Source organism: Choloepus didactylus, chromosome 13 (assembly GCF_015220235.1).
Source record: "Choloepus didactylus isolate mChoDid1 chromosome 13, mChoDid1.pri, whole genome shotgun sequence".
NCBI classification, from domain to species: Eukaryota; Metazoa; Chordata; class Mammalia; order Pilosa; family Megalonychidae; genus Choloepus; species Choloepus didactylus.
In genome coordinates, this window is record NC_051319.1 from 25,865,988 (window position 1) to 25,890,376 (window position 24,389).

General features: G+C 36.1%; 1 protein-coding gene across 2 annotated transcripts in view; it reads right to left on the minus strand.

The window, feature by feature from the left end:
• Window positions 1–21,571, minus strand: part of TMEM161B (transmembrane protein 161B) — a 68,954-nt gene extending 47,383 nt beyond the window's left edge. The window contains exons 1-2 of one of the 2 annotated variants that reach the window (XM_037801227.1): window positions 21,468–21,571; window positions 285–388 (exon numbers count right to left, since the gene is read on the minus strand). In XM_037801227.1, coding sequence (XP_037657155.1) covers window positions 285–388; window positions 21,468–21,470 — 107 coding nt within the window. In that variant the 5' untranslated portion in view covers window positions 21,471–21,571. Of the gene's footprint in view, window positions 1–284; window positions 389–1,523; window positions 1,639–21,467 lie in introns of those variants that run through there. The other variant, XM_037801226.1, reaches the window with a different exon arrangement.
• Window positions 21,572–24,389: the final 2,818 nt, after the last annotated feature.

Consider the following 24,389-nt stretch of genomic DNA (forward strand, 5'->3'; position numbering starts at 1 on the left):
TAAAGGTAACTACAAAAGATCTGTGGCCATGGACAGAACAAAGTTGGAGGGAGGGAAGGAGACTAAATTCCTGACCATTTTCCTATCTGCCTTTGTGTTAAACAAATAAACTACTAATTTCTCAAAGAAGAGAAATAAGAAAGTTAGTTTTTTCATACCTTTCTTTTGTCATACTTTTCGAAATACGAATTAGCACTTAACTTCCCTGACTTCTAGGAAGTTAATCAGCCTGGTAAACTAAATAGAGATTTGTCTTAGTCACAATTAGACTATCCTTGCCTTACCTGCCATTACAGAGCAGCCATCGAGCAAGAGAGTAGTGAGGTATAATCTTCTGCATGATACTGGCCATCACCATGGTAACAACCAGCTGTATACCTATTACACCCTGTATTAAAAATAAAAGGTTCAATAATGAATACATTTGGATTTGGGACACTGTTGTAAACTTTCTATACATTTTGAAAATTACGTTTTAAGAGAAATGAAAATGCGTTTATTATTAAAAATTATTGTTCTGACATTTAGGTAATCAAGATCTAAACTATCTTAAATTTGAACTTAAAATATTTTGTATTGTCTTAATACCCTCTACAAATTATCCAAGGGTCACATCCATGTGAGTACAAGTTCAACAGATTAGCATACACATTCAAAAGCTATTCCCAAAGAAATATTCTGGATAAGTTAAGAGCAACAAAACGAATTGAAAAGTAGTAATTTCTTCATCTTCCTCCAATTTTACTCAACACACTTAAAACACTAGCTTGGCAAGCTTTAAAAGTAGTATGCCTATATTTTAATTCTAGCCTGGTAGTGAATGATTAAAGAGCATTAACTATATTAAGTGTGATGGCAGAATAATCCTAAAAGCCGCTAGAAAAGAATATTTGACTCACGCTGTTATTACCCACTTCTAGTAGGCTTTCAACAATGTCCAACAATCCTCTGTCTTCTTTCACTAATCTCCTTCCCTACTCTCCATGATGGCTAATTTAAACCTCCTCTCCTCACCTTACACCTCCAACTCTCCTCAAACTTCCAAGTCTCCACTCAGTAGATGATATCATCATCTACTTACAGAGAAAACAGATACCATCATTGGGAACTCCCTCACTCACCATAACCAAATTCAGTCACTTGCACCTGCATCCATCTTTTTCCACACCCTCTGAAATAAAAGAGCATCTTCTTTATAAAGCAAATCCCTATACCTATGCCTAAGAGCCCATCCTCTCTTTGATGTTTAAGAATCTTAACCATTAAATAACCTCTTTCCTGCATCTTTTTCAAACCCTTCTCTATTTAAATCTGTCAGCATTGTAACTACAAAAGTCTCTTTCATCTTTCTAAAAAACAAGAATAATTTTTCCCTTTTTCTACAGTCCTTTCTCCCTCATAATCACAGCCACTTTTCAAAAGACTTGTTTTCACTGCTTTTATTTTCTCATATCCCTACCTAGCTCCCATCTGACTTCTGCTCCAGCCTATTCCACTGAAATATCAAAATCACTCCAGGTTACCAAATTATCTGTCTTCATCTTCAATCTCAGCAGTATTCCAAATGATCAACCACTCTCCCCTGCTTTACTTCCACCTTGATGATCAATCTTTCATGGTCCCTTCTCCTGGCTCCTCCTCCATCCAAGCAGTCCAAAAGTAAAGATGGATTCCTACTTCAAACCTAACATACCAAAAAAGCACATCAAAAATATACAAAAATTAAAACAAAACAAAACAAAACAAAAAAACCAGCAGTACAGCATATTGGTTTAAGAGCATATACTGTGGACCCAAACTGCATAGGTCAGAATCTGGTCTCTGCCATCTACTAGCTGTATGATTTTGGACAGGTTATTTAACCACTCTATACCACGATTTCCTCTTCCATAAAAAGGAAGTAATAATTCCACCTATCTCACCAAACGGCGATTAGGAATTGAGAGTAAACAGTCACTAAATGTTAGTATTAGTTGTTGTTTCTGTCATTGCTATTATCACTACTACTAAAAGATATTTTTTAGTATAATTTCAAAAATAGAGGAGCCCTTTCTAAAAATGATATCAATCTCATGTCGTAAAAGAAGACTGGAAAAAAGTTGCAAAAAAAAATTCTGCATGGAAAACCAACATAAACAAAGTCAAAAGGCTGAGAAAAAGATATTTGTAATTCACATTACAAAGGGATAATTTACTTGTTACATAGTACACAGAGATAGTTTCTACAAATCAATTAGTAAAAGATCAACTGCCTAGTTAAGGGGAAAAAATAGGTACAGACATGTGGTCTAAAAAAAAAAAACAAAAAAACAAACAAACAAACAAAAATACCCCATCTAAAAATGTCTTAAACAGCCCTTTAACAGGACTGTCTAAATTATCTACCAAACCTGCCTCAGTCATGGTTTTATCTGTGGATATTTAATGCCTTAAACTCTTACCAATTGGTTAAGATTCAGTCCATTTTTTATATTAACCTAATAACAAAGATCACATTTGTACCTTTTTCTTACACATTCCCTACCATTTGATTTTACTATCCTATTTTCTGTGTAGTTTGTATTAGAAGTTCTTCAATCTCCATACAATGAATGTCATTACAGAGATCTCTTTCAGACAGAACAAGGCCAAGAAATACATTAGCAAGTATGTTAGAAGGTTGATCTATTTGAGATTATAGACTTAAAAGCAAAGATTAGATTTTAGGCAGGGGAAGTTCTGTAGACAAAGTGAACCTCAACCTAGCCTTGAAAGATATAAGTGCTACGATAAGTGATAGTATCAGAGTTGCAATCTCTCACAAACATATCGAGTGTAAGCTCCTTAACAGCAGAAATCTATCTTAATCACATCTAATAAATGTCACAACTATTAAATGGTATTTCAGAAAAACTGATCTGAAAGGTATCTATGATAGCAGGTGATACACTGGGGGAGGGGAACACCCTGCCCAACTCTCTCCCCTTCTTCCAAATCACTAAGCATTAACGATTGAGGATATAAACCATGTGAAGGCAGAAACAAACAAATAAAAAATAAAACTACATACTGGTCTGATGAGAACTAAGAACACTAGCTAGGTTTCTGTAATAATCTAGGCCATAAATAATGAAGTTCTAAATTGCAGTGATACCTCTGGTACTCAAGAGAGAAATGAGTGCTAGAGATACTGTTGTAGAATTCAGAGACTGAACAAATAAGGAGGCAAAGGAGGAGGTAAAGATACCAACCCTAAGAAAGGCAAACACCATAGTGTAACTGGCACCTTCTAGTTGTTGTCATAAATGGTTGACCAAAAACTGTTCAATGCAAAAGTTAATTTCATTCTGTTCCATTATATCACTGTGCCATGTCTCTATTTAAATAAAGCTTAAAATACTTTCCCCAATCTCATCTATACACTAAGCCAAAAAATTATTACATAATAGAAGTCTTCTTCCAACTTTCTAACAGAATTCAATAAATCATTTATGGAATGTATCTGCTGTTAGGTGAAAAATAACTATATACGTACTGAAAGAAAATATGCTACTTTATCCTAAAACAGGAATCTACATGATCTTTAGAAGAGGTAATTTTAAAGTTATGTGAAAACTATTTCATCAAAGTTATTCTTTTTCATAAATGATTAGGAGAGAGTCCTTGCAATATATTTTCAAATGGCAATAATATTCTAGAATTACATATTATCAATTTAATACATTATTAATAGTTAGATCAAATTTTAAGACATTACCACACAACTGACAATGTACATGCCAGGGGTTAACATATTAAAATAGAAAGCCTCAACTTCACTAATAAGAAGCACAATCATTTAGCATCCAAACCAAACAATTCGAATATCCTGTCTTTGGTGCACAACTGAGCATCTACACATATCTAAGTTTATACAAAAGCAGAATTCTGAACTGTTTAATTTCAAAAATCAAATTTCCTGGATATTTTTCAATTATTCCTATCTAATTAAGGGAAATGCTTAAATTAATTTAACTGAAAACCTTAACATAAATTTCACAAAAGAAAACTTAAACTGGGCAGAGATGCAGTGAAGCTACCGAAGTCCATCAGGGCTGAAGTCTCAAACACAACCATATGGGTCACTGATTCAAGTAGTCTTAATGGTTTTATTAACGCTTCAAAACAATAACTTGGTCAAAGAGATGGTTTCTGTCTGATTCACTGCCCTTAGGCCCTGATTCTCTTGATAACTGGAATTGAGGAAAGGTGTTTATGAAACAGCTCATAAGCACCCAAGAAGGGTGAAACACTGGGGCAACTTAGGTTTCAACCTTTCCACATCTATTAACCTAAGGCCATGAAGAGCAAGAAAAAGTTATTTGCCTTTGGTCTCTAGAAGAGTGATCATTTCAATTTTTGCCAGTAATAGTTTTCTGGATGGGTTTAAAAAATTTCTTACCAAGGAAAATTAAACCAATTCTCCAAGAAATAAAATACACCAACTAACAATATTTTATCTTCCTTGTCATACTGAAAATAAAACACCCAAAATACTAATAGAAACATGCTGCAATTTTAAAATTCAAACTTTGGATGTTGTCTCAACCTAAGCGGAGTTGATATTTTGTTATGTTTCATTAAACTAGCTCTCCTGCTGACAAACAGATTGAAACAAAGAATAGGTTGTTTACCAGTGGAAGGCATATTTGCATATGTACTTGGGACTCAGACCACCCTGAATGGTTTCAATTATCATCTCCCTGAATAAGCAGAAGGGAGAAAAAGGAAAGAGGCTATTACCAATGACCTTCCTATTTTTTGTTTCTTAACTGTTTAGATGTTTTAGTGATAGCTCGACATGTTGAGACAGACTTCTTAGATATGCTCAAACAACTGACACTCCAAAAGAAGACTTAAACTTTTCATTATTTCAATACAGGTTACATAAATCTTAGAATCCATACTTCGAGCACTTAAACGAATCATCTCTGAATAATTTACAAATAAGGAAATCAGGGTCCAAACAATCAAGTTACAGATTTTTCTGGGACCCAGACCCCCAATTTCCAACCTAATGCTTTTCCCACTAACTCTATTCTGTGCATTCAGTAAAAATTTATTAAGCAACAAGCTTCATGTGCCAGGCATTATACTCCAGTAGCAATGGGCAGAAAGAGTATAGTCTCTGCCATCAATGTGCTGCCAGTCCACTAGGCATGTAAACAAACCATTATAATACATACAAACTGATGAAGAGAACAGAAAGCGGATTCTGTGAACACAGCAAAAAGAGAGAAAGCTTTGAGGGCAAACAGCTGGGAAAGGGCATTTTGGAAGGTAAACATGACTCAAGACACACTGCACAACAGATCAGTATTTCAGAAAAAATCACTCCTGAGGCAATGTAAAGAGTGGGTGAGACAAGCATTGGGGACTACCAATTCAGAAGGCCGAACCCTCGATCTTGGGGCTTGCCCTTATGAAACTTGTTACTGCAAAGGACAGGCTAAGTCTCTCCCAGAGAAACTCTTCTGTTGCTCAGATGTGGCCCTCTCTCTCTCTCTAAGCCCATTTGGCAGGTAAACTTACTGCCTTCCCCACTACACGGGACATGACTCCTAAAGGTGTAAATCTCCCTGGCAACATGGGATATGACTCCCAGGGATGAGACTGGATCTGGCATTGTGGGACTGACAATGCCTTCTTGACCAAAAGGGGGAAGCCAAGTTTCAGGGGCTGAGAGATTTTAAATGGAGTCAAGAGGTCATTCTGGATGGTATTCTTACACATTACATAGATATCCCTTTTTAGTTTTTAGTGCATTGGAATAGCTAGAAGGAAATACCTGTAACTGCTGAACTGCAACCCAGTAACGTTGTTTCTTGAAGACGAGTATAAAAGGATATAGCTTACATGGTGTGACCATGTGATTGTGAAAACCTTGCGGCTCACACTCCCTTTATCCAGTATATGGACAGATGAGTAGAAAAATGGGAACAAAACTTAAATGATAATGGGGGGGGGGGAATGGAATGTTTTGGGTGTTCTTTACTTGTATTTTTATTTTTATTTTTCTTTTTCTTGGAGTAATGAAAATGTTCCAAAAATTGACTGTGGTGATGAATGTACAACTATATGATGGTACTGTGAACAACTGATTGTAGGCTGTGAGTGATTTGTAGGCTATGTGAATATATCTCAATAATATTGAATTTGGGAAAAAAAACAATAAAAAAAGTTAAAAAAAATTAATGAATATAAGGGGGAAATGGGGGTATGGGATGTTTTGGATGTTCTTTTTACTCTTACTTTTTACTTTTATTTTTATTCTTACTTTAATATTTTTGGAGTAATGAAAATGTTCAAAAATTGATTGTGGTGATGCTTGCACAACTATATGATGATACTGTGAACAACTGATTGTACACTGAATGACTGTAGGGTATATGAGTATACCTCAATAAACGTGAATTGGAAAAAAATAATTTAAAAACAGTAAATGAATAAAAGGGGGGTAGGAGGTATGGGATGTTTAAGGTATTCTTTTTTACTTTTTTTACTATTTTTATCCTTTTTTTTTTCCTGGAGTAATGAAAATATTAAAAAACTGTGGTGATGTATACACAACTATATGATGATACTGTGAACAAGTGATTGTACTCTTGGATGATTGTATGGTATGTGACTATATCTCAATAAAATTGCATTTAAAAAAAAAAAGTGGGTGAGGGACAGCCCAGGGGCACTAAAACAATAGCTCAGGTAGGATGAAGAGAACCTGTATTAAAGATAGTAGAGCAGTACTACAAGGTATAGGGCTGCAGCCTATCTTACTTTGGTTATAAGAATCATATTAACATACATTATGTGACAAATGAATTAGGGTCTCAAACAATGTTTAAAAAAAAAATCACTGTAAATCCAAATCACATCAGTATAGAAATTGATGGCTATAAATAAGAAAAGCAAATGAAATTTCAATTAACAAATAATGCTGTCTACCTAATATGCATCTGTTTCTTGCTGGCTATTTTCAGGAGTTTGGCACAAGGATTTTTAGCTGTTTCACTGCTGCACTACAAACACAGCAGTGCCATTTAGAATAGTTCAGGCTAATAGTAGGGCACTTAATACTTGTTAATTAACATATTTAGAAACAACAAATATATTACGACAACATTTAATTGAGTACAAATTTGCACAGTACATTGAATAAGGGTTATAGAAAAAATTTTAAAAATGGATATGAAAGTTTCATAGGGCAGATGAGATCTAAGATGGGAAATGAAATTACACAGTTGAAGAGTAAACAGAAGGGAATTCCAGGCTAAATGACAGATGTGGGCATAGAGAACGCATGGGTCAGTGAAAAGACTGGCTCAACTAAAGCAGACTGAATTCAGAATATGGCAAGGAATTGTGAGAAATAAGATGAAGACAGAATGAAAAAAAAAAAGTCACCTTGGAAGCCGCCTTCTAAGTAGGCAGGGTTAAGAGGAATGAAATATGCAAGTAACAAATAAGGATAATGAAATTGGGAGCAGTATACTAATAAAACTTTGAGTGTGACTGAAAATGAAAGATAACAACTGCAGAATAAAACTGAGGAACGTGTCAGGTCATTCAAGGTATTTTAATTCTGGTGATTGGGGACTACCGGAAACACTAACAGGCAAATTGTAGATTGAAGGCAACCCAAGGAAGAGGGCTACAAGCCTCAGAAAGGTATCCCAAGGACAGCACTGCATTCTCAGCTTTTCAGAATACATAAACATGTTTTTGCTTGTACAGTAAGGACGATCAATCTACAGGGACAGACTCACAATAATCAAGTTTGTATGAGTTTTATCAATTAATTTATAGTGAAACATCTACCACATGAATCTGCTGCATGGATCTGATGGCTCAGGTTCACTAAGTGTCCCATTTGATTACCGTCTTAATGCTACACTGGAAGCCACATTATAAAGTAGGCTGCACAAGAGTAAGCAATTTTGAGTAAAAAGCAGCGAATATCACTAAGGAATACTTCATTCAGGCAGTCCTTAAATCTGAGGAAATACACAGAATACCAATCTAGAATGTAAAATACTTTCAATTCTAAATAGTTCGGGATAAATAAATTCAATTCTGGCTATTTAAACTGTTTTTCTAGGCTTTCAACCGATAAAACTACCTTCTTATTGATATAACCTTTATAGGGACCCAGTGCCCTGGCCCCCTCCCCTCCATAGTGACAGCGAGTTATTTCATGCAGCCACCTACTTAACCAGGACTGCTGAAACTGTTCTCACACCCTATGGAATGTCCTTGTCCTAACCCTTATTAACCACTCCCTGTCACTCCCCACTCTTTGCGGGGCACTAACTTCCATTTTTCCTTGGCTGGCCACCACTGAGAAGAATTACCTCCTGTCAGTAAGTCCTATTAAACTCATATCTAACTCCGTGCCTGGTGTATTTTTTGGTCTTGGGGCTAAGCTGGGTTGGAACACCCTTTCTCTAGATAAAAGTTATCTAAAAATTATTCTTTATTTTTGGCATGCAAATATCACTGATTTAGCTACAATCTAGTCTACCTTAGGCCTTGGAACCAATCTATATCTAAGTTCAAGGTAAGAGGATATAATTTATTTCTTCCATCATGTGTTGATTTTATCAAACTCTCAAACTGTTAGCCAAACCCCACTGCCAGGTACAAATAAAATGTGACATGTGGTATGGTAGAGGTCAGTGCCCAGTGTTATGGGAGCACTCCAAGGGAATGATTAAACCTACATGGGAAAGACCAGTCCACAGAGGTGACATTTGAACTAGTCTTACAAGGTTAAAAACAATCCCTCTGTCAGAACAAGAAAGGAAAAGAAGTTCAGGCAGATATATGTACCTGTACAAGGAGAACAAATGGCATGAACCAGAAATAAGAAAAGCTTCACAAGGCTATAGACCTTGAAATGGATGCAAACAATAGACTTTTCTGCAGGTGCTTAGAAATAACACCAGGATCTCAAGTCTGGAATAACCAGAATATATTTTGGAATATATATATTTTGGACACTATAGTGGAAAAATAAATTGGAGCGGTAAAAGTAATTGGAAACAAGGAGCTAAATTAGAAATCCACTGAAAGTCCAAGCAACAACCGCAAGAGCCTGAACAAAAACAACTTCAAAAACAAGAGCAAAATCAAAGAGAATTAAAAGGATATTTAGGGATTTTAAAAAAAGGAATTAGGCATGAGATTAGTAATTATCTCTGCAAGGGAAGTTTCAATAGATAAGGATAAAAACCAGAAGATTATATAAAGAAAAAATGGTAATAATGGATATAATTATGCCTTGGAGAAATGAAGCAGTACGAGAAAAATTTGATGGCTACTGGAATGCTTCAAATATAACAACATATTTTAGAGAAAAATGTATACATGCTTAAGGCAAAAGGCAAGTAAATAGTGTCGGGGGGTGCTGAATATTCTAGAAAGGAGTGAAATGTAGGAACTCGGTCACTTAAGGATCAGAAAGGGACGAGATCATAGGCATAAGAAAAAAATTTCCATAAGAAAAAACTTTATCTGTTTTGAACTACAAAACTGGCAATTTCATAAAGTTTGACATAATACTAAAAATAGAATTATATGTAAAGAAAGGAAAGTGAGAAAAACGGACCTATAAAACAGTTATCAATTATAATTTGAACTCAAGCATATGGGTTTTCACATTTGTTTATAGAATTAGTTTAGTTTGCCATCATCAATGTTTGTAAGTACAAAATGTTCTTAATTTCTTTAAAGAAAAGAGCACAAGGAGGAATTTTCACTAATTTCCACCTAAGGAAAAATATGAAATTTAATGTATTTTAAAACTAAAGTCAAAAAGCAAAAACCCTAAATAAAACACCTAATTACATCCTGAATTTCTTAAGGATTAGACCTACAACATATTAGAAGGCATGAACTTGACACAAATATATTCAAAAGAGCAACTCCAGACTTTTCTGGTTAATATGACAGTATAGCCATTTTTCAGAATGTGATTAAATTTAGAAATAAACTTAGAAGAATGGAGAGCATTCGATTAAATATACTTCAAAAACTATTTTAATATATTGGTGCTGAAATTAAATTGTTTATTTTAAAAGATAATTTCCCATAATTGTAGTATGTTGAATAAATTATGGAATATTTCAGATAAAGCAATACCATAGTTATTAAAATGCTGACGAAGAATGAAATATTTTTAAAGATGTTAACAAGCCACTTCATCTCTAGCCAAGACATCCATAAATGTTTCATTGTAAGTACAGATAAGGAACAAACAAAAAGTTCAATGGTATGAGGCATCCCTAAATTCTGCCAATTACCTAACTGTAGGAGTATTTTCTAACATTGCAGAAAATATTCCCACTGAGATAATAAAGGAGGTATTAGCCAAAATTAACAAATTAAAACACAGATTTGAAATTTACAAATCATCTTGTTCAGACAAATTACTACTCATTCTTCCAACAATGACTCCTCTTTGAAACCTTCCTTGACTTCTACTAAAAAACATATAACTCCCAAACAGGCTATAACACCCTCACGTATGACCACTTATTTAAGGCTATCTTCCCCACTAAAATTACATTTCATATCATTTCTTCAGTCATACCTTCAGTCCAGGAAAGTGCCTAGCATGATAAGTTTTCAATACAAGTTGAATAAATATTTCCCTTTCGATGAAATGTTAAGTTTGTCCACTGTTCTTGACTATATTCAGATTCCTACTCTGTGTCAAGCATTGAACTTTAGCATAAAGAAGAAAACTATTTTGCTTTAAAATCAAAAGAAATAAATTGTGCTTTCTATAATACTAATTTTTAAAAGATAATCCTCTCAATTTAATGCAATAGGTATCTGGTGTTACAAACGCTTTCTTTTAAAAAGTATAACTCTGGTAAGTATAATAATAAAGTTTCATTAAACAAATTTAAAATAAAAATTTCAGTTTAACTCTAAATTCTAAGCTATATACAAAAGCCAAGAAAATGTAATGTGCACCTCTAATGTTAACATAAACTGTGTTAGATAAATGCACTCATTGTGAATGGGTTAAATAATTAAACACACTAGGATCTAAGTAGTTCTGTCACTAAGTAGCCTACACAGCAATTATACAGCCCTTCCTGGGACTCATTCTTACCTACAAAATGACAAGAGTTGGCAAATGATCTCTAAAATCTTGGGCAGACCTTATCTATTATTCCATTATTTTAATTAAATATACAATAGATCCTTGGCATTCACAGATTTACCATTTCTAAACCACCATCAAAGTCTATATGTGTAGTTATTGCTAATGGGAATGAATAATAATCCTTTTCCCATAAGGACTAAATGAGCTAATATAAGAGACCTGAAAGGAGTACAGTAAGTTTCAACTTACTGTAAAGGAGTAGACCTAACAACTACCTGGCATACTCACCTTGATTAGTGGTTTGTGGAAACTTCTCTCAGCAAAGAATTTTGGTGCCAAGAGTCCTACAGTGTTTAAAATCTATTTCAGATACCTAGCAATCTTCTCCTCTTAAATTATTCATTCTCTTTATGATCTGAAACTTTTTCCTTTTTGTGTCTTGATTATCAAGAGAAACAGCTATGATGATCCTAAACACCTCTGCTATGAACAATTAATTGGGGAGCCCACTATAAAAATCAAGAATAAGCATTCAATAAATATTAGTTGAAATCAAATTAGGAAATAGTTTTAGTCTTAAAGAATTAAATGTCTCAATTAAAATTATGACCTGCATTACAATGAATGATTCCAAAGCTTTCTTATCTGTCCCCACTGACTAGAAAACATTATCTTATTGGCAATTAATTCTAATTCCAGTTATCCAGATTCTTTTTTACTTACTTTTGTCCTAAAGAAAGACTGTAACAAGACAAGATTGGCATATTCGATATGAAACCTCAGATCTACCCAGACACCTAAACTATACAGGAATATATTGTAAAACGGAGGCTCCATGGTCTTAATGCTAATTAATCTAATACTGGAAAGGGGAGGGGAGAGTCAGTAAGCATCAATTTAAACAAGTAAAATTTTACTAATGAATTTAAATTCTAATAAAAGCAAAATTTTTGAGGAAAAATGTCATGGTTTCTCTTAATCCAGGAACAAATGATTCTAGTTATGGTGTACTTAAATACACATCCATACAAACTATAATGAATTAGAATTACTTTCTCATCATTTATCCTTATCAGAAAAATGGCCAAAATCTTCTGAAAATCACAAAAATACTTAATAAACATTCAAATTAATGAGGTTTTGGCTTTGGTGGAACAAAATCCTCCAGTATGACCTTCGTAAAAGAAAGCAGGAAGCCGTGACTTTGCTTTTTCTAAGTGGATCATTGCACTGGGGCGAACAGTGGCAATCACCAAGTAAAAGATAACAAAAATCAGCTAAACACTGTGTAAAACGTAGACACGGATAACTACATAAAAAAAAAAAAAAAAAAGCAATTAACATTAATATTTCAAAAGACTTCTGTTACTTATCACAAAGATAAAAATATCAAGCTTACTTAAAAAAAACAGCCTTAGACTAACAGTGCCAAGTATTTGTGGCATTAACTGTAGGCTGTCTACAATGACATATTCATAATACGGAGCAGAATAGCCTGAAGTTCCTTCTTCATAAGTGATGACTAATAGTAGAGAAAAGCCTCCCATTCTCCAATGCCTGTTTGAATTTCCACCTCATGTCTTCTTCACAATATAAACCTCTCTGCTTTTCAAGAATTTTTATTGAAGGATTCAAAACTTCTATTTCCCCCCAAAGGATCCTTATTGAAATAAACAAATAAAAATAGATAGATGAGTGGGTGGGTAGAAAGACAGATAGGACAGTTGATGGATGGGAGGAAATAACATGGTAACATGGGAAAACAACTTTTGCCCAGTGTTCCTTGCAGTGAAAATCTTAAACTATATCTGTGGAACATATGTAAGGGAAGACAAGGTACTCCACAAGATTACATTCTTCCTTACAACTCAGAGGGAAAACAAAGATCTATTTGTAAGCAACAGGTAGTCCAAGTGGAAAGGAAGGGAGGAAAAAGAATGGGATTACTGTGAGACAGGCTTAGAAAAACAGTGACACACTCAATAAGAAATTCCAATTCTCCACAGTTCCTCATCCCCATTTCTCTAATTGCTCCTCACCTCATCATATAGCTCTATCCCCAGGCCTAAGGGATACTAATGCTTTTGGTGTGGAGGGATGCCTTAACTAGATGCACTTAAGGTGGAAGGGATATTAAGAATCTTTATTATGACTGACTACAGCGGTAGCAGATGTATTTGGCGTGTGAGTTAGAAATGTCAATAATAACTGTTATGCATGACAGTAAGAATTAATTTCTCCAATACAATAGGAGATGTTATATTAGGCATTATATAGGTTTGAGAAGATTTCTTAGAAATATAATCAAGATTTCTACAGAAAATGTGTTTTTGAATTTAAAACACTGGATTAAACTTTTGAAATTCAATCCTTTCATACATTGAAACTTATCAGAGATAAGCAACAATCAGAGTAGCACAATACACAGTGGCCAAAGAGCATGGGTTAGAAGTCAACACAACCACTAGTTGCGTGGTCAGACAAGTTACTTTAATCAAGATGTGCCTCCATTTCTACATCCGTAAAATGGAGGTAAAACAACCAACCAACCAACAAAAACCCTACTTCACAGGATTTAAATACTTCATAAATATTTAAGTGAGTTAATAAAGGTTGAGTTTGGAACTCTGATAAATATAACCACTCAATACATGTAGCTATTATTGTTATTGAGGGAAAGTTAAAAATTAATTTTTTATTCAGCTTACAAACTTCTACCTACGCCCTCAAATATCCAACCCAACCAACCCTTCTTTGCAAAACCCTTCCTGAACGCCATACAAATTGAATATTCCATCCTTTGTGCCCCAATGTGCATTCAACTAAATGTACTATATTTTATTTACATATCTATTTCTCCTCCTAGACTGAGTTCATTGAAGGCAAAGGAAACAGTATCTTACTTAGGTTTTTTAATCCTTAGTGCCTTACTTAAAGCTTGGAACATAAGTCCACAATAAATGTTTCTCAAATAAACTAAAGTCTACTATACTTAAAATAGTCACAAATTTATTTATTCATAATCACAGACTCTTAAAGAGTCAAACCATAGAGGTCATCTAGTTCTAGTTTTATTAGACTTTCAATGCCGTGTGCTTATTTGTACTTTTCCCAAAGTCATTTTTAGATACACAGGTATGAGCAGATTGATTTTAGTAATATATAGATCAAAGATTTAAAAAAACACATTATAATCAGATTTAAGTTCCTGAGTACCAACATCCAAGTACCACAAAAGCTAAAAATATTTCAGGACTTTTTCTAAATCTTATAGCTTATGGCTAAAGCACAAAAGGCATTTAAAAGATATTTAACAACAAAATTACTGTCTATTTTATATATGTAAAATACATGGATGCAAAATCAGGATATTTTGAGTAAATAAGTTGCATTCTCTCAACTGTAATGATTTAAATATCTGGCATAAAATGCAATCTATTAAATAAAATTTAATATTACTATATATGATTTTTTTAATACATTTTACTATTTTTCTGTTCACTGTTTAGTGACAATATACAAGTTCATTAAATGATTTATACATAATTTAGAAACATGAGCTTTGTGCTGCTTTTCTAGATACTACCATAATTTTTTAGAGTGCAATCCATAAATACATACTCATTATTACCAGGCATATTGGCTGAGCACTCACACACACACATATATATATATGATTTCAAATCTGTTCCAATGTTACCTCCTCATTGAGGCTTTCCCCAAATGCCCTATGTGAAGTATCACTTCAATCATTTTCTTTTACCATTTTCCTTACTCTGTTTTAACTTTCTATGCTGCATTTACCACTACTGACAACTTATGTATCCATTTATGTATCAGAATATCTATCTGATTATTCATCAAACTTTTCCAATAAAACATAAGCTCCATGGACAAGGACTGTCTCTATTTTGTAAACAGTTATATTCCTGTTGCCAATAGTACCTGGCATATAGATGGTACTTAACAGTAAGTGAATGAATGAGATAAGAGTACAAATTTTAAAATGTTTGTCTAGTGAAACAAAAATTACAATCACTTCAATCAAAACTAAGAATACTCCTTTCACGAGAACTTTAAGAATGATTTATTTCTATAATTGAAGAATAGCTTGTATAGAAAGAGTAGGAAGGCATTTCATTTCAAGAAAGTTCCTTTCGGAAAAGTTGTGTTCATTCTTAACATGGGCAAAACCATGACAAGACCTTGAAAAAAGAATTAGTTCTCTCTTAGAAATGAAGGCTTCAGGATATTTTCTTACTTTTTAAAATCATTTTAATATGAATTTAAGCTTTAAGCTTTCACTCAAGAGCAAAAAAAAACAATGAAAAAAATCAACCAATTTTTTTTTAATGAACCAAACCCCCAAGAATAAGCCACAGTCTTAAGAACGGACCTTAAATCAACCAAATGTTAGCCAAAAGAGAAGTTTTTCATCTCACTGCAACTAAATCCTTTTAGGAAAGAAGTAGTGAAGAAGAGAAATTAGAGGGAAAAAAGTCAGAGAACTGGGAAGAAACCCACATGTCCACCACTTTTTTGTTAAATGATGAAACCTGACCGGAATCCATCCTTCAAACTTAATATCTGATTATAACTCAGCTAGCACAATGTTTCTGTTTCCTAGCTGCTAAATCAAACACCACACAATGGGGTGGTTTAAAAACAGGAATTTATTAGTTCACAGTTTTGAGGCAAGGAGAAGTCCAAAACTGTACCATCAACAAGGCGATGTTTTCTCCCTGAAGACTGTGGCATTCTAGGACTGACAGCCAGCAATCCTTAGTCCTTGGCTTTTCTGTCACATGGCAATCAATGCACATGATGATGTCTTCTCCTTTTTCCTCTGGGTTCCATTGACTTCCTGCTTCTGGCTCATTCCTCCTGATTACTCTCTCTGTGGTCTTCTCCAGTAACAGGATTAAGAACTATCCTGATTCAGCTGAGCCACACTTTAACTGAAGTAACCTCATCAAAACGTCTTTTTTACGAGTTCACACCCATAGGAATGGATTAAGGACATGTTTTTTCTGGGGTACACAACTTCAAGCCACCACACATGAGAAGCCTCAATTCTGTCCACCAAATTCTCTAATGCAGGGTTCCTCAGAGCTGTGTTTTTCACAAACTTAAGATCTGTGGCAACCTGGCATCAAGCAAGTATATCAGTGCCATTTTTCCAATAGCATATGCTCACTTCATGTCCCTGTGTCACATTTTGGTAATTCTCAAACTATTCCACACTTTTTCATTATTTTTTTTCTGTTATAGTGATCTGCAATCCATGATCTTTGATGTTACCATTGAAACTGTTTTAGAGTGCTACAAACTGTACCCATATAAGATGGTGAATTTAATCGATAAAAGTTGTGCGTGCCCTGACTAGTCCACCAACTGCTATTTCTCCATCTCTCTCCTTCTCCTCAGGACTCCCTATTCCCTGAGACACAAGAATATTGAAATTAGGCCAATTAATAACCCTACAATGGCCTCTAAGTGGTCAAGTGAAAGGAAGAATAGCACGCGTCTCACCTAAAGTCAAAAGCTAGAAATGATTAAGCATAGTAAGAAGGCATGTCAAAAGCGGAGATAGACTGAAAGCTATGCCTCTTGCACCAAAGAGTTACACAAGTTGTAAATGCAAAGGAAAAGTTATTGAAGGAAATTAAAAGTGCTAATCCGTGAACACATGAATAAGAAAGTGAAACAGCCTTACTGCTGATATGGGAAAGTTTGAGTGGTATGGAGAGAAGATCAAACCAGTCACAACATTCCCTTAAGCTAAAAGCCTAACCAGATCAATTCTATGAAGACTGAGAAGTGAGGAATCTGCAGAAGAAAAGTGTGAAGCTAGCAGAGGTTGATTCAAAAGGTTTAAGGAAAAAAGCCATCTCCATAACATCAAACTACAAGGTGAAGCAGCAAGTACCAATGCAGAAGCAGCAGCAAGTTATCCAGAAGATGTAGTTAAGATCATGGATGAAGGTGGCTACTAAAGAACAGATTTTCAATGTAGCCAAAACAGCCTTCTTAGGACTTTCATAGCAGAGAGAAGTCAATACCTGGCTTTGAAGCTTCAAAGGACAGGCTGATCCTCTTGTTATGGGATAATGCAGCTGGTGACTTAAGTTGAAGCCAATGTTCATATACCACTCCAAAAATCCTAAGGTCCTTAAGAATTATGCTAAATCTATGCCTGTGCTCTCTAAATGAAACAACAAAGCCTGGATGACAGCACATATATTTACAACAAGGTTTACTGAATATTTTAAACCTACTGTTGAGACCTACTGCTCAGAAACAGATTTCTTTCAAAGTATTACTGCTCTTGACAGTACCCGTTCACCCAAGAGTTCTTACGGAGACACACAATAAGATATGTTGTTTTCATGCCTGCTAACACAATATCCATTCTGCAGCCCAAGGATCAAGGAGTCATTTTGACTTTCAAGTCTTATTATTTAAGAAAGGCATTTTGTAAGGCTATAGCTGCCATAGAGAGTGATTCCTCGGATGGATCTGGGCAAAGTAAACTGAAAAACTTATGGTAGGTAAGGAATCACCATTCTAGATGCCAGTAAGAATATTTGTGATTCATGAGGTCAAAATGACCAGGAGTTTGGAAGAAGTTGATTCCAACCCTCATGGATGACTTTGAGGGGTTCAAGATTTCAGTGGAGGAAATAACTACAGATGTGATAGAAACAGCAAGAGAACTGGAACTATAAGTGAAGCCTGAAGATGTGACAGAATTGCTACGATCTCACGATAAAATTTGAATGGATGTGGAGTTGCTTCTTATGGATGAAAAAAGAAAGTGATTTCTTGAGACGAAATCTAACTCCTGGTGAAGACGCTGTGAACATTGCTGAAATGACAACAAAAAATTTAGAATATTACATAAAACTTAGTTGAAAAAGCTGAGCAGGGTTTGAAAGAATTAACTCCAATTATGAAAGTTCTACCGTGGGTACAATGCTACCAGACAGCTCACATGCCACAGAGAAATCTTCCATGAAAAGAAGAGTCAACCAATGTAGAAAATTTCATTGTTGTCTTAGTTTAAGAAAATGCCATAGCCACCCCAACCTCCCAACCTTCAACAATCATTATGTTCACCCTGATCAGTCAGTAGCCATGATCAACACTGAGGCAAGATCCTCCACCAGTAAAAAGTTTATGATTCCTTGAAGGCTCAGATGTTTGGCATTTTTTAGCAATAAAGTATTTTTTAATTAAGGTATATACATTGTTTTTCTAGACACAATGCTAATGCACACTTAATAGACTACAGCATAGTGTAAGCATAACTGTTACATGCACTAGGGAACCAAAAAATTGGTGTGACTTGCTTTATTGTGGTGGCCTGGAATCAAACCCATATCTCTGAAGTATGCCTGTATTTCTTATGACATTTACCTTATGTCTTCTCTTTCTGCATCCCCCAAAAATAAAACTTTCTCACTGATGCCAATTAACTAAGGCAGAAGTGTGTAACTTTTCCAACAGAGCAGTTTAATCCCAGCAGTAAAAATTTCTACAGGAGCTACGTAGACATAATAGGTCAAGACAACTGCAGTACAAGTTGCTTGCTCTAATTAACCTTTCTCCCACAAGTCACCCTGAATGGTGGAAAGATTTCTATTTGATTAAAGTTGTTCTATAATTTTTGAAAAGAAAAATACACTAGAAGAAACAGTTTTGTTCCTTTGGTAAATTTTCTACAGACTATCCATTTTCACAAGCTGAAATCAGAAAAACTAGTGAATATTCATAATTTTAGTCCAGGTCACAATTCTGCCTATTACATGTACAGGTAACTATTGAGTTTGGGTCTACATAATGTGTCAGAGAATGAGAGAGCAGAATGAGTTTACAACTGATTAAAATGTAAATAAAAATCAAGAGTCCCAAGAGTTGCTTTCCAACCTGGAGTAATATTTAAGAAAACAGTGTAATACTTGGCTAAACATATGGGTAATAGTTCCAAGTACATGTTATATAAAAAATGAAAAAGGAAATGATAAAAGAAGTGAACTTTGAGAAATAAAAAAGGCAAGGAAAAACTGTGGAAATCAGGATAACTTTTATTTAATCAGAAATATGAACCTATTCTGAAAAAAGTCCTGAATGAAGTCAAAGAATCATAAATGTAAAAGACTGATCTCCATCAAGTCCCACTTCTCTTATCTAGGAGGAAAGACACTGCTTTGTGACTTTGGCAAATTCATATAACTAATAATAGTCAGAATTTGAGCCTTCTGAGTTCAAGTTCTTTTCATTATATCATGAGGTCCATGCAGTGCAAAAGTAGTTCTCAATTCCATCAAGCTGAATCCCTTAGCAAATTCAGCCTAGGCTCACTTCATTTAATGGTTACGCTTTCTTTTGAAGGATTCAAAGCACTGACCATACTTGCATACACAAACAAAAAGATATTATTAGTTTCATATCTGGAAAGATATAGCTGAGTTAAGTAACTAATCCAGAAATATGAGAAATGCCACAGTGAACAGAATCAACTATCTGGTCCCAGGTAGTACTTAAGTGACATTCTGAGAAACAGCATAACTTCACATTATGTTAAAACATAACTACCTCTTTTGAGCTGATAGGGGAAGAAGGGTTATACTTCTAGTATTCCAGAATACTAGGAACAAGCTCACATTCAGCTCCTCTGTGACTGTTACGAATTTAAGGATATAAATTACACTCTATTTCCAAATTTTCAGACCAAGAAGTAAAAAATTGAGCTTAAATTTAAGAACTGAAGATCTAAGTTTTAATACAGGCTGTGCCAAACAAGTGATACTTTAGGTAAATCACTGCCTATTTCCAGACCTCATAGTCTTCCTCATGTAAAACTGGGGGGTGGGGGGGTGGGGGTGTGTTGAGGGGCAAGGAAGGACGAAGCTAATTATCTTTGGTTCATTCCACTTCTACTGTTTCCTATCTGTGTTTAATTCCATTGACAAAAAAGAAAAAAAAAAAAAAACAACCCTTAAAGAACATAAACCATATTATTTACTGAGGTTCAAACAATCATTAAGTTCAAAGAGAAGTAGGTTATCTGGTAGAATGCACCAGGAACCATATACCATGTTACTTTGAAGTTCTTTGGTTTCGCACAGTTAAGCCTCAAAAAGTTATTTAAAAGTCACACAATAACTGAACACTTGTAACATGACCCTGAAAAAGTATAGCAAACTGAAGCTAAATTCCAAGAGGGAAGACCCTGCAGTTGAAGACTTGAAACCTCAAGTGACAATGTTGAATACCCAGCCCTGTGATCCTGGGAATCCTCCTGCCCTTCTGTATTCCAGGAAAAGGCTTACTGCAAAATACCATCTTTCCCCATGTTACTTACATAGGACTCACAAAAGACACCCCCACCCCATGTTTACCCATGACAAGCCCAGACACAAATCCTCCAATTTCCCATTCTTTGCCTCATAAATGATCAGTTGAACTGTATGTCCCCACAGATCAATAGAACAAAATGCTTCTAAATAAATTTTGGTTAAGACTCTCTCCACCCAGGTCCACCCTCAGCCAGAGCCAGCATACAAGCCCTCCTTAACAGCCCCTTTAGAGAAAAGGCTGCCTCTACTGTAATATCAACCACTTTTTCATCCCACTTCCCCACAGGTGGTTTCTTCTAGCCTTGATTATTCCTCCCTATAAAAGAAAAAACCCTTTTAGTAAACTTTGAGGCGAACAAATCTTATTGTCAGAGTCTCCCTATTGCAGTAGTCCTCCCCATTCTTGCAACAATCCTTTCGATGAAGTCTCTCCTTATTAAGTCGGGATTTGTTTTTTACTTGACATAACCTTTCCAGTGACCAAGTGGCTGGGTTTGCAAGGTGAGCTCACTCTGCCGTTCCTTTAAGGACAGATGTCGATCCTCTACAAGAAGAGGACCCATTGTGCCCACTTAGAGAGATTAAAGGCGTTTCTAAGATGTGGAGTTCCTGGCTACTGGCCTAAGGCTGCGAAAGGTAGTGGGGAAGAGGAAGAGGAGGTCATCAGCCAGGGAAGGTCAACTCTCGGACCACCTTGCGCCACAGGCCACACACAGTGAACGGTCAATAAACACCCCACTATCTACTCGGTACTCCCAGACAAGTTCCCCGTAATACCGGACCCACCGGTGTTCCACAGTAAGACGGTACAGATGCTGTTTCCTCAAGGACCCGAGTACTCCGGGGCAGGTAGTGTGTCCTGCCCTGCGACTCATCGCAGCGCTCCCGCCCGCCCAGCTCCCTTCACAAGACTGACCTCCTAGCCCCTTCCTTCCCACTGTTGTTATCCCAGCCCTTACAGGAGGACTCACCATAGCTTCAAGGACAGGTGGTGGACCAAACGCCCTGGAATCACTGGTACCGTCCCGTAACTCCCCTCCCAGCGAGGCAGCCAGCAGCCGCGAAGGAAAAGATCTTCCGGCTCTGCCGGAAATTCTGTCCGCGCGGGACAGGAAGTCCCTCCTCCTTCTCGAACGCTGACGACCCCACGCCACGCAGAGGTGAGAAGACGTAGGACGTCCTCTAAAGCGAGTTCCGTGGGCGCTTGGTCAGGGCTGGGGGCGGTGCTGACCTTGAGAGTGCGCAGGAGAGGCGCAGGCGCAGCACAGGTAGGTGGGTGGGCGGGCGTGCTTTCGCAGCTCCTACGAGAATTCAGAGGTAGGTTGGGTGGTTTCGACAGGATTGCATCTTCTCTGTGGGAGGCGATGGAGGTATAGGTTGCTGACTAGGGTGGCAGCAAACCCCAGACCCAGCGGATTCAGGAAACGCGAAGACCGTATTCGTGCTTGAGACAACACTGTATTTGCTTCATTTCAGCCATGCCCTTCTTTTTACCCTGTTTTCTTGACTCGGATCTTTTGAGTCCTTCCTCATCTCCTCCGATCTGCCCCTCTGACGTGTCTGCTCCCTCCTTAGTGGGTCCTCCTGCTCTACCCTCCCCCAGAGCAGTGGAATCTGATGTGAGAAGTTTCTTCACTATTCACAGATAACCAACTGAAGCTAGAATGATATCTACCAAGAGTGGAGAAACCAGGAAGAGACTTCTGCCCATTTAATACATTCCAGGATGGACGGTTTTAAAAAAAAAAAAAAAAAAAAAAAAGACAGCACCGGATGGGAAGAAGCGAAACATCCATATACGTCTTAATCTGTGTTGTTTTTTCCGAAATCTGCGCGTCAATTCTTTTTGCCTTTTTATTTGCCCAAATGAGTACTGAAGGCAGGCTTACAGTGGGTTTACAGGGCATCTTCAACCCAGAAATCTCACAGTTTGAGAATCCTTGCTTAAGTCTTTGCAGTGTCAGCAGTTTCAACCATGAGATCTCTTTTGCCATAGTGTCTAGTTTTGACATAAAGCTGGAATTGGGGAGGGACGCTAGGAAGCTTCAAAAGTAATTAAGGAAGATTGGGGAGGCAGATGTAACAACAGTATTACGTCTCACCATCCTTATCAAAGTAACTGCAGAGCCTGACAGCCAAGCTCTAAATGGCCCAAAGACTGGGGAATCAGATTTCTGAGACACCCAAAAGAAGCATGCTTAGGGCAGTTACTCTGTATTGGAAAGGGGGCTAGAAACTGGCTTTATGAGTTATGTTGTTTTTACTTGAAATATTTGTGGAAGGATGAATAGTGTGGCTCTAAGAGAAGAAATAGGAATCATAAGAACTGAGATAAGAAACAGGTGGGGTGGGGCTGGGGAATAAGTTGTGAACCAGATCCTGTTAAGGATGAGTCTACAACTTCCCTGTGAGTTCCTCTTTTGCTCTGTTGGACAAGGTTGTAAATAGACAACCCCTTGGACTTGTGCATATGGTAAATGTGGGAGCCAGGGATTGTGGTTGTCTGCTGGTTATCTGTGGGATGCATCTGCTATTCTTCAGGAAGAAAAGTAGATGGAAAATGACTATCAGTCTGTCAGTAAAAATGTGTCCTGTAATATCTTACTTTTCCATTTTTAACACTGTGATTCTTAAATCTGTCCTAAACTCGCAGCCTCATTGAGGTTCCTAAAGTGTCTCCTGTGTGACAGTAAGGTTGGAATTAACAGGGTAGAATTCCTGGCAGAGTAGAGGAAACTATAGTCAATATTCCTTATCTGCTTATCAGTTTTAATAGATTATGACTGTTACTAATTTGGTGCATGGCAAATTGATAAATAACCGCTTGGTTAATAAGCTTTAATGTTCCTATTTCACACAGTTCTCTCTGTTACAGTGTGAAAAATCTGCTGTACAAGTTATGTTTTTAAAAAATTAAAATGCATACAGTATATGTTTTAAGGCAGTGTCTCTCAGTCTCTTTTAATTCCATAGAATAATTATAAGGTTTTGTATTAGTTGCATGCCAGTAGAGGGATTTGCCTATTCAATTATTTATAATAGATGGAGGTCTTTGGCAATGGCACATTTTGATAGTTGAGAGAGAAGACAGGAGAATTGCAAAAGGGATGGAGATGAAAAAGGAATTCAGTAGTTTTGACAAAGGAATCTAATCTTTGCAAAAAGTCCTGGTTGTTTAACATGAGGACTTTGGAATGAGTTGAATGAGAATTATACTCAAATACAAACGCCAACAGAATGTTACCTCATCAGCACCCATGCTGGTCTGGAAAACTTCTGACCATTAAGACTTATCACTTTTTCAAAAGTCCAGCTCCTTTTTTTTTTGTTGTTGGCTTTTTTTTAAATTCAGTTTTTTTGAGATATATTCATATACCATACAATCATCAATGGAGTACAATCAACTGTTCACAGTATCATCATATAGTTGTGCATTGATCACCCCAATCAATTTTTGAACATTTTCCTTACACCAGAAAGAATAAAAATAAGAATAAAAAACGGCTCTGTATTTTTTACAAAATGTTTTTCTGATTAGCTCCTTCTCTAAGAAGTTTCCAGTACTTTTTTTTAACCTTTAATGTGTATGATTATATGCTTTCTTATATTATAGTGTTTTTGTAATTGTTTTTTCTTGTATATATTGTTTTCAAAATTTGACTATGAATGCCAGGATAGCTGGGACCTTATTTTTGTGTTGCCTCCCTCCATCCCCACCCCCACCCCTGCTCCAGAAGTACCGTTTAAGTAAATGTTGTGGAGAAGATCGCTTCAGTTACCCTTGAGATGCTTTATGGACAAAGATGTTAGTTGTAGCAATATTGTAATAGTGAAAAATTAGGAACATTCTTATGTACAAAAATGAAAGAATGGTCAAATTCTGCCATATATAC